Below are 11,116 nucleotides of genomic sequence, written 5' to 3' on the forward strand. Positions count from 1 at the left end.
TAGGGGTTACAGGTTATGGGTGGGAGGGTTAGCACATTTTACACCGCATTTAACCCAAAACATGCCACTTAACAGAGAGCATTTATCAATGGGCCTCTGCCTCTCTGCACACACTCAAACAGCGGGAGAGGGAGAGAGCGTTTCTCTAACCCTACGTGATTCGCACCCCTCGCATTATCAGCCATCAGCCATCAGGCATCATCATCATCATCCCATACGTGTTAACCTCACCCACTCACCCACTCTCCCACTGTTCGTATTCCGTCCCCTTATGACACTGCATTCTGTGTGCGATTATCAAGCGTTTCCGTTTCCGTTGCTCGGCTCGTTTTGTGGCTTACGGCAACGGCTACGGCAACGGCCACTGCCACTGCCATGCCCCCAAAAAATTACATGCCTTTGTTTTTTTATCTAACGCACAGGCGGGCATTATGCCTCCTAACCCGGGGTCTTAAGGGTCTGCTCTGCCACTCTGCCACTCCGTGTCTCAGTGTCTGTGCGTCGGTGAAACGTGTCCCGAGTCCGGGTCTGATTCCGGTGCTCCTGGGCGTGTACGTAATTCGATCTATTATCAGTTGTCATCGTCGGCAAATTCACACATTCGCATGGGCATTTGTCGCTTTGCTTGATTTGTGCCAGCAAATGTTGCCACAGTGGTAGCAAACCTGCCGAACGAGGCAATCCTGCCGCTGAATGTCAGCCCGATATTTTTTTGTGTGTGTTTTTTTTGCACAAATTCAAATGGTTAAGGTGTTGTTGTTGAAGAACTGCTGCTTCGTGGTGAAATTATTATGGGGTTGCTATTTCATATCCGGCATTATGTGGCTCGAGTCCCTAGCCTTTGGCTGGCAGTGCTTCACGATGATTCGTAAGCACTGATCCCTAACTATGGATCCCTAACTATGTTATTCCTATGGTTAAGTGTTGCTTGGTTCCGCAGGTTACAGTGGCTTCTACATTCTGGTGACGCTGCTGCACTTCGTGAAGCTCTTCAACGCCATCATTCTGTTGTATGGGCTGCTAAATGTGAGGATCTCCAAGGGTTCTCTGGGGATATCTAACCTTTGCTGCTTTGCCCTTCCCCCAGCAAAAACGTGCACTCGTCGCCATCTTCCTCATGACGTTATGTGTGTGCATGATGATGTTGCTCGTCCACTGTCTGATTCTCATCGCCATCATTCCCACAATGAGGGCCGTAAGCTTGGAGACCGGTCATTACGTTAGCATGTTCATATACTTTGGTAAGGGATCTGCTTTGCTGACTATCGAATGCATCTGTTTGCTCTTTCAGCTTGCTACTTCTTCTGCATATGGGTGATATACTCGTACTTCATTCTCAGCCGAGAGCCACCACCTGAGGAGGTGGCTGCAGTCAGCCACTGAGCCTACTGAAGTGGTTTGAAACTCTGTCAACTCTGAAATTAAATCAAGAAGAGTCCACCACGCAACTGTGAAGGTTTTTTTTCTAGTCTTTGGTTCCACTGTGCCTCGACACAGTACTTGTCCTTCCCAAGAGGCGCACATTGTTTCACGTGCCATTTCGCAGCTGAAATTTGAACTTGTTCAAGCACTGAGCAACCGAAAAGAAGTAAACGAATTCGCAAATCCGTTGAGTAGAGCTACAGAGATGCTGGATGGATAGGAATAGGAATAGGAAAACGAACGCAGATGGAGATGGAGATGGAGATGTGTTAGATGTGTGCCCGATGCGTGCCTAAGTGTTGCATTTACATGCGATGGCAATACAATTTGGATGTGCCTGGGCATGGGGTTGTGGGGTTGTGGGGGGGCACAACAACTGGCATTGAGGCGTGAATTGGATACGCACAAATCCAATGGAGCAGCAGGATGGCAGAATGGGACGATGAGGAGGACTCAGATGAGCCCTGTGTGTGTGTGGGGTGTGTGTGGGGCATATTAAGCAAGAATTAGCAACAGTTGTAGCAGTGTCTGTGCCTCTCTCTGTGTGTGTTGGAGTTCCATTTCCGAATATGTCAAGTTAATTTAATGTAGCATGAACAGTGTGTGTGCTTCACAGGGGGGGCGGTGTGTGGACCATCTTGTGGTGTCAGCTGGTGGGCTGTGGCGCCTCCGCGTTGCCCGGCCGTCATGTGTTGCCAGCCTACGTGCAATAATTTGTGCAATTACTTGGCAAATTTGTGCCGTCCTCGCTGGCAGAGAGGTTCCACTCTGCCACACACCACACTCCTCCTGCTGCTGCGACGTGCCTTGGGAACCATCAGGAACAACAACAAAAAAAAAAGGAAAAATGCAAATAAATTATGCTGCCTCAAGGCATTTTACAATTCTATTCTTTTTATTTTGTGTTCTCTCTCAATTTTGTGTGTGTGTATTTTGGTGCCTTGTCTATTTTTTTCTTATTTTTTGTCGTGTTCGAAATTATGCATTTAGTTGAAAGAATGGAAAAAAAAAAACATGTGGAGCATGTAGCACAAACTACGTGAGGGGCATAGCCAAAAACGGGGAATCGCCCGAAAGCCAATGGCCCAGAAATATTGAAATATTTACTCACCATAGAGAGGACACACCACCACACCCACTCCCACTCCCACCCGCCCAACTCTCTCCCACTCTACCAGTCTATCGCCCACCCATTCTCTCTTTCGCTCTCTTCTCTGGTGCTTGAAGCTGTGTAATTTTTCAGCGCAGCGCTTTTTGGCTCATAAAAATGTCAAATCGTTTACATACACGTCACTTCTGTGACAACTACTTGACAGACATTAATACACTTAAGCTGCCTGGCAGGAACACGGCATTATCCTTTAGCCAGCGTCCCTGTAGCGAACGTATACCAGTCTAGGAGGGTCCTTTATCCCCAGAGCAAGCGACAGCGATGGCGGCATGCCAACATAAATGACATAATATAATAAAGCAACAGCGGCGAAGGCGCAGGCCAGGCAAAAAGTAAGCGAGGAAGAAACGTACAACAAGGAGACGTACAAAACGCAGAAAAGAACAACAAAAATTTGCTTAGACAGGCAAATTATGCCGAGAGAGAGAGAGAGAGCTTTCTCCCACTTCCCCGCCGCTGCCTCTTCGCGTGGCATATTTTATTTTGGGATTCTCTCTATGTTCTATCGTGAGAGCGATCTCTCTGGGCGTGCCTAACCTTGTGATATCTTGTCTTGCTCCCACCCCCCCGTCTTCTCTTTTTTCTTTTGTGTCCCTGCATCCTGTGCTCTCTCTCGGCCTCTTCCCTTTACCACCTTCCCGCAGCACATGTCAAGAGAGTCTCGTGTTTGTTTTTTTTTTTTCATTTTGTCGTTGCCCTCGGAACAAATTGCTTTTGTGCAAATTTTGTCACATCCCAAGCACAAACACATGGGGCTAGACACCACCCAGCATCTTGGCTTCATTAGTGCATATTTTTGTTGTTGCTGCACTTTGCCTTTGAGCTTAGCCGGAAAAAAGCGGCAGGATGTGGGGGACGCATGCATTATAGAAGCATTTTCCACATAAGAAATATGATTTTTGGCAATCATTTGACCGGATAATCAGGGCCTGAAACAGTTTTTGATTGGATTTGATGGAAGCTTGGCATACAGTGGTTCGAAATGAGCGAATCAGTGGGTGCAAAAATTTCCCCTGAATTTGAATTAAAAATATTCTGTTCGAAAGAAACAATTATTCTTACTCTTCTCGAATATAATTTTAATTTTCTGTTTACAATTTCTTCTAATACTTTCTCAATTTTTATGGCATACTTTTAGGTGGATTTTAAATGAATTTCATGATTGCAAAGAACCATTTTTCACATTCGGTAAGCCCTTTAATTTACCCACGAGACAATATAAATTTGTAACCCTTTGAATAATGTAAGTCAAAAATTTCAAAAAGATTTTCCTGTGTGGAATGTGTGTGCTAAGAGCGGAAAGAGCAAGAAGCTTACTCAATTTTTCAGCAATATAATGTTCTTTTTTTAGGACACACACTTCACCATCTTGAGCAACTCCAAGTCGGAGCCTGGATCCTGGACTATGGTTCATTAGATTCCCTCCAGCCACAGCCACAGCCACAGCCATGACTTGACATGTACGAGCTGGCGTCTTGCATGCATGCATGGGGGGCCCGTCATAAATTCTAAATAAATAGATTTGTCAAACATTTTTCGGTGGCTGGCACACACACACATACACACTGTACCGCATGGACTTCCTTGTGTGTGGTTCTGTGGCGAAAAAGATGAAAAGCTATTTACATTCAGCTGCAAGGACAACGACAAGGGACTGAGGTTTAGATGGGGACTGCGATTGGCCACTGCAAAGGCAATTTATCATGAATATTTGTCAAGGAAGTGCAGCAAACTTATTTTACGCTCGGACAAACACCGCAAGACACAAACACCAAGAAAACGGAGGAGAGGAGTACGAAATAACTTAGTTTTATTCCTATATCGTAAATCTATGATCTAGAATTGTGAGTGGATGGTGGGAAGGGGTGAATAGGATTGAGGATGATCTCTCTCTCTCTCTCTCTTCTCTACAAGTACTGCCAGATGAGCCAGATGGCCAGACCCACTCCCAGCACCAGATCCATGGGCAGGCTGAAGGTGTTCCGTTGCGCGTGCTCGTTGCGGGCAATTTCGATGATCTTGTGAGTGGCGTGCAGCCACTGCTTCACCACAGACGCCTCGGCTGCCACAAAGGAGTACTCCTCACGCTTGGAGCCGCTGCCCGGCTTGTCCTTGTCCTGCTGCTTGACCAGCAGATTGATGATCTTGTTGGCATTGGACGCGCTCAGTTCCAGCGGACGCTGCAGCTCCACGTGCTCCCAGTGGTAGTGCTGGCGGTAGGCGAGTCGCTTCTTGCGCACCTCGGTGCACACCAGGCACCGGTCGAAGAGGAAGATCTTGGCCCGGTATTTCTTGCGCGTGGGAAAGTGCTGGGCATCGAACTCTGTGGCACGCCGAAAGTTGCCCAGCTGCAGGAGGTCCAGCTATGATCGATAAATGATGCATAAGGTAAGAGATAAAGATCAATTGAATCCCCCCATTCATTACTCACCTCATTCAGCTCATCTATGTTGGGTATCTCCTCGGCCTGATTGACCACATCCAGAGCACGTCGCATGCGCGTCTCCAGTTTGCAAACGGCTGTTAGCACCGGCTTGCAGCTGATTCCACTCTTGTAGAATTCCTGCAACAAAACAATATGATCCCTTTTAGCATGAGATTCAACTGGGCTGGGATTTTCTCCCTCTCTTACCGATATGAATTGCTGCAGCAGCAATGGATATCTGGTCAGTCTTTGTATGGGCTGCACAAGGAAGCTATCGATGCCCAGCTTGTCTTTTATCGTAGTTTGATAGGCCTAAGTGCGGAATCAGACATTATAATTAGTCAGTGGATTTGATATTTATGCCAAAGGCTTACCTGCAGCCATTCGCGATGATCTTGACGCAGCTGCATGGAAGATTTCTTGCCCATGGTGAAGCCCACGTAGCAGTAAAAGTTATTTTTCTGGGTAAAATTCATCAGAACAGAATGGTTAGCAACAGCGCAAAACCAACTTAAACCTAAGTAAACCCACACCTTTGCCCTAAACAGCCCCACCTGATCGTTTGCCATGTGCTGCCATTTCGTTTGAGCTTCGGGTTTCTCAGCGCAGATACAGATATATATTTAGGTATATGTATATAGCCGTACCCATATGTACTCGCACTCGTAATCGTAATCGTACTCGTACTCGTACCTCACTGCCTGCTGGCGAAATCATAATTTTTTGAGCATTTAAGTCACGTAACTCGAGACTCGTACGCAACAGTCTCCACGACTGAGAAGGAGAGCTGGGGGAAAACCTTGGCAAAGCTAGAGCATAAATTTGGCATTCCTGTGGCTATCTCGGGCCAATGCCATGCAAATGCTGGCCCAAACCGAAGCCAGCAGGCAAACTCCAAGCTGCAAATTGCAAACTGCAAAGAAAATTGCTTGGCCAACGATTTCCTTTCCATTTTAATTTCATTAGCCTCGCCCCCGCCCCACAGTCCCAGAATCAGAGCTGTGATTCGAGTTCGAGATCTCAGTGGATGATGATGATAATCATCTCTGGGCCAATGCCAATCCCCTCCATCCCTTAGGGGGGTTCTGTTTTGCATGCCTAATGCGGCTTTAGTCGGACAAATTGTCTGATGGCGCAAGGTGACAATTTATTTTTGCATTTGACTGAATTTTTTCTTTGCTCCTCTGCGATGGATGCATGCATTCCCCTCGAATACAGTCATTTGTTTCGTTAATAGTATACACTTTCTGTACTATAAATAGGTTATACTAATGCCAATAAAGCTGACACAAATATTAAACGATTTTCTGAGCATTTCCTATATAGCAGAGACGAGCAGATGGCATGCCCGTGCTCTTCCTCGCCTGTCAATTGTATAGCCAAACATCAACAAATGTTGATCGCAAAATCAGTCTCCGAGAGCAATCAGAATGTTGTAAAACTTTTAATTGATTTTGAGTTGGTGGTGGATTCAATTCGATTCGATTCGATTTGAGGGTGAGAAATCACTCAGATCGACACGCTTGTCACTGTTGTGTTCTGTTCAGACCATTTAAAGCCGATTAATAAATGAAGGCCAAGCTATTTACGGAGCTGTCTCCTCTCCTCTGGCACCAGTGGGATGGATTCTCGTGTCCAAATAGCGAGTCAACAGGTCTGGCCGGACAAGGCCTCTTCAGCCGCCACACAATCAAATCGGGTCAGAACTAATCGATTCAACAATTATTCAATTCAACATTTGTGAAAAGCCTCATTAATTTGCTCGAGAAAAGGCGATCGAGGGGGAATTTCTGAGTTTCATAAATTAAATTTATATTTATCAGCAAGCTCTTTCGCGTCTTCTTTTGTTTATCCAATATGCTGCCAAGACAAGCAGGAAGCGGGAAGCGGGCAGCGGGCAGCGGGAAGAGGATAGAAGGGGTAACATTTAGAAAATATATGCACAATATTCTACGAGTATAAACAAAATTTTTGAACATTTTCGAACATATTTATAATATATACATATGTATTTAGCAAAAGATTTCGCTGGCTCTTGTCCTGTGACTCAGAAATGTTTGGCACAAGCAGCACGAAAAATGCAAAGGGGGTGTGGGTAAAGAGGGGGAGGGGGGTGGTATTCTGTAGCATAAATCAGCTCGCAGCGGCTTTGCATGTCTGTTCAGCATTAAGCCAAATCCTCGGGGAGCTCGGGGCTCAAAGAATGTTACCTGCTTTGGGAGCAGATTTTCAGTTGCTTTTTCTTTATTTTTTGGGGTTTTCTTGGAACTTGCAGATGACATAAGAGAATTGCGTTCGAAGTATTCCAGCAGACAATTTCAATTTAAATTGATCGCTTGAGTTGTCAACACTTAACTCGGCCTCGCCACATGGACAGCAGGCCATAGAACATGTAGAAATCTTTCCAAAAAGCAAAGAAAAAAATTAATTTAACGAGATCCACAGAAGTGTAGCTCATGTTCAATCAGCTATACTTGTATCTCGACATTTTGCATACTCTTGCATGGGGTATTACATATGCCTGATAGCAGAGAAGGAAACCCCATAAATAACGATATATGGGTATGTAGGACATTATATTTATATTTATATTCTTTATCAGTGTCAACAAGCCATAGATAAAGTTATAGCATGGACAATGTTTCTGCAAGAGTATTTAAAGCTTACTATATATACATACATATATTTCCCCCAAGCAAGCCCCAGACAGGCGCTAAAAAGCTGTGTGTATTTGCCTCTCTTTCGAACGTTTCTACTATGAAGCGAAGCCAGTCAAGCGATGACGTCAGCAGCCGGCAAACTGTGCAACGTGAAAAAAGTTTGTTTTTTTAAACAATTTCCAAGTGATTTTCGTTAACGACAGTGTTCTGGTTGGGTCTATTTAGCTTTATCATTACTGTGTTCCGGCGATTATTTCAATCTTATCTGGAAACTTCACAAAGCCCCCCCCATTCGTCATTCAGTAAATAATTAGAAAGACATACTCAAGTAATTCTTTGGTGTGTTTCATTAGTTCACTTTTTACCACGACCACAGCATACGAATGAGAATGAGAGAATGAGCTCTGGGCCCCCACAAACACCGTGACACACTTGTCCCGCGTGGTGGTGTCAGGCGACATATAATAACAATAAGCAAAGTCCCTGTTAACGAATAAAATAATTCAATTATTTCGTTAACTGAATTTGTCAGAGTGTTTATGCAATCGCAATTTGCATAACCCACAACTAAACGACTGCCAACGGAACGCTGAACGCTGCTTAATATGCATTAATTCACGGGTTGAGTACAATGTGTACAATTATAAATGGGAATACTCATATGTAGAAGAAGAACCTAGGAACCGTCACTCAGCGGCACGGCAATCGCAGGTGTCGCCACCAAATGAGCATAAACAAAAAAAGAGAATACGAATACGAACAAATACAAACATTAAAAATCGTTGTCTTTGAATAAATATTTGAAATTGAGTTTGTTAGCTGGTCTGCGGCGGGCCTACGGAAAACAAAAGAATTTTTGATCGATGGCCCGAATCGGGGTGTCGGAACCTGTCCAACGGCTACTTGGCAACCGACACGAGTCTGGCTAATGGACTCAGCCCAACCCAACCCACGCAGCTGGGTGGGAGTGCCTCCCGCTACTCACCTCAAAGTGCGCGGCAAACTCATCAAAGAGACCCTTCAGGTCGCGCTGATTGCGCAACATCAGCGGCAGAATTTCGCTCTCGTGCAGCTCAAGAATCTCGGAGACATTGCCCAGGAGCAGCTGCTGGCGCTGCTCACCGCGCAGGCCTTCGGGCAGGTCCTCGACTGTGTCCAGACGGCCATAGTTGGCCAGACCCTTCTTCAGGTTGTTCACATAGTTGACTTCCGTCTGGATGAGCTCGTCGATGATGAAGCTGATCTTGCGTGAGGCATAGATTTCGGTCTGGTCGCATGGAAACAGATTCTCCAGCGACAGTGTGTCCTCATCCTCGTGGCTGCTCGGACGGTGAATGCTCGAATTATTTACTGACTCAATTAGCGGGCGACTGTGATTGTGGCAGTGGCAGTGGGAGTGGGAGTGGGTTGGATCTGGGGGGAGGGTACTTTGTACTTACTACTCATCGCCCAGAGTCTCGAAACTGAGCGTGTGTGAGAGGAAACCATTGTGTGTTCGGTATGTTGGAGATGAGTTGGCGGCTGTCGTGGTCCCTGTCGTTGCTGAGGTGTAGATGGAGCTCAATGAGATGCCACTGGAACAGAAGTGAAAGCACAAGAACAGGAAGCCGTGAATGTGGGTGGGGAACACTCAAATGGGTACTGATAATGAACAACCGTAGATAAGCTGTGGGGTGGGGGGGAAGGTAACCTCCACATCCTCTATAAAGTTATAAAGTTCCGTCACTTAACTACTTCCTTCGCTAATTATATGTAGTATTCCCGATTCAAATGAGCGTCATGTCTGGATCAACAATAACCATGAAAAGCTTATAACAAAAACCCCTTAAAAACTCATAAATCCAAAACGTATACGTTATCTTATCACGTATACACAGAGTTGTAGTGGGACACATGCCAAAGGTCAAACTGGTAGGGACATTCGAAACCAATGAACCAATGTCTGATGAAGACACACCATAAACTTTGACCTACCTATCACTATCCAGCAAACTCGTTTGCTTCTCCAGCTTGCCATTTCTGTTGAGTGTTGTGGTGGTCGGTGTCGGTGTGGAATTAATGGGTGAACTGAGCGGCGCCTCTTCTGTCAGACATTCCTTGGCCCGGGCTTTGTCAACGACATCGATTGACTTGGCACCAGCATTATTATCGTCCAGTATGTGCAAATAGACATTCAACACTTGCACCAACAGAATCGCGACAAATGTCAGAGCCACGGATATCAGATCGAACCAATTGAACAGCTCCATGCTGGGGGTTTTTTATGCACTGTCTTTTATGGGCTTTCGCTACGAACGCATCGAATTCGATGCATTTCGATTAGAATTCGCGCAAAACACTTCCGAATACTCCCGTGGACGCCGTTTCCAGACCGTTTCGAATCGCACGACAAAATCAAATGAGTGGGAGCGGCGCTTCTGCTGAGCGTTCGAGCTGGCAAAAGCTTTGGCCGAAAGCTTACTCTCTCACACTGAGATCCGATCGTTCTCTTTCGTTTGTGGCTCTCTCTTGCACTCGAATTTGTTTGTAAACATCGCAAAACAAAACCCATTCGAAACTGTGAAAAGTGGTGTGGAGGCCGCCGACATTGGATGGAAATACATATATCAAAAGTCTGCAGCACTTTTGCTTTCATCATAGATTTATGACCGCCCCAATAATGCGATTTGATCCACTGCGATTCGATATTTGCATACCAATTAGGGAGCTTTGGTTAATGGCCCCGTAATAACTGTAATTACTGCTACCAGCCACAATCATAAAGTTTGATTTCCCCTTGAACTTTATTTGTCTGTCTGCGATATGCACAGTGAGCGAGAGAACCAACTGGGTACATTCCAAGTGGGTTTATAAATCAAAGCTCGAATAGTTTTGGACCCTATCTCAATTCGCATTCCTCTCTCTGGCACTCAGCATTTGCCTTTCATCATCACGTGCGAGTTTCGCTGGCGATGATCTCACAGAGATCTCATTGTGGAAACGGCTATTCTAATGCCGTCACAGATGTCGTTTGCATTTCACAAATTAACTTTTTCAGATTATACATACTATACATATATTTTATTTATTGTTTATTAGCCACAATTGATTTTTTTTAGACAATACGCGAGTCAGACACACTCCCGCCGCCTCCGCCAGTCTACCCATTCAATTCAAATCAAAAGAATTCCGCGATGAGGCAACAGCAAAAATAACTATAAATAAACGGCGAGCATATCAGGGCGATTTTGATGAGCTGCAATCCCCATGTGCCTGCCCCATGATGAAGAATACCCCGAGGCAAACAATGCCAATAATTGTTTATAATACTCAGTTTTTATTTATATTTATTTATATGCGCCATTTGTTTATTTATACACATTTTCCCAGTGATGTCACAAGACGGTGCAAGTGCCAGCCAGCCAGAAACAAGTTGTTGGCCGTGCGGCGTGGCGTGTC

The 11,116-nt window shown here is 45.3% G+C and overlaps 2 protein-coding genes across 3 annotated transcripts; one reads left to right on the top strand and one right to left on the bottom strand.

The window, feature by feature from the left end:
• Positions 1-670: 670 nt before the first annotated feature.
• LOC111075241 lies at positions 671-1,436 on the top strand. The gene is made up of 4 exons (XM_022368391.2): positions 671-868; positions 941-1,026; positions 1,088-1,241; positions 1,292-1,436. The coding sequence occupies exons 1-4, from the start codon at positions 694-696 to the stop codon at positions 1,381-1,383; spliced, it is 507 nt and encodes a 168-aa protein (XP_022224083.2). The 5' UTR covers positions 671-693; the 3' UTR covers positions 1,384-1,436.
• A 2,943-nt stretch (positions 1,437-4,379) lies between these two features.
• Positions 4,380-10,078, bottom strand: LOC111080238 (kalirin). Of its 2 annotated transcripts, XM_022375723.2 has the most exons (7): positions 9,653-10,078; positions 9,118-9,252; positions 8,664-8,997; positions 5,393-5,479; positions 5,226-5,330; positions 5,025-5,156; positions 4,381-4,956 (listed from the first exon to the last, which is right to left on the bottom strand). In XM_022375723.2, the coding sequence occupies exons 1-7, from the start codon at positions 9,925-9,927 to the stop codon at positions 4,501-4,503; spliced, it is 1,524 nt and encodes a 507-aa protein (XP_022231415.1). In that variant the 5' UTR covers positions 9,928-10,078; the 3' UTR covers positions 4,381-4,500. The 2 variants fall into 2 exon arrangements, with proteins under 2 accessions (XP_022231416.1, XP_022231415.1); XM_022375724.2 differs by lacking the exon at positions 9,118-9,252 and having other exon boundaries at positions 4,380-4,956.
• Positions 10,079-11,116: the final 1,038 nt, after the last annotated feature.

Source organism: Drosophila obscura, unplaced genomic scaffold (genome assembly GCF_018151105.1).
Source record: "Drosophila obscura isolate BZ-5 IFL unplaced genomic scaffold, ASM1815110v1 contig_186, whole genome shotgun sequence".
Taxonomy (NCBI): domain Eukaryota; kingdom Metazoa; phylum Arthropoda; class Insecta; order Diptera; family Drosophilidae; genus Drosophila; species Drosophila obscura.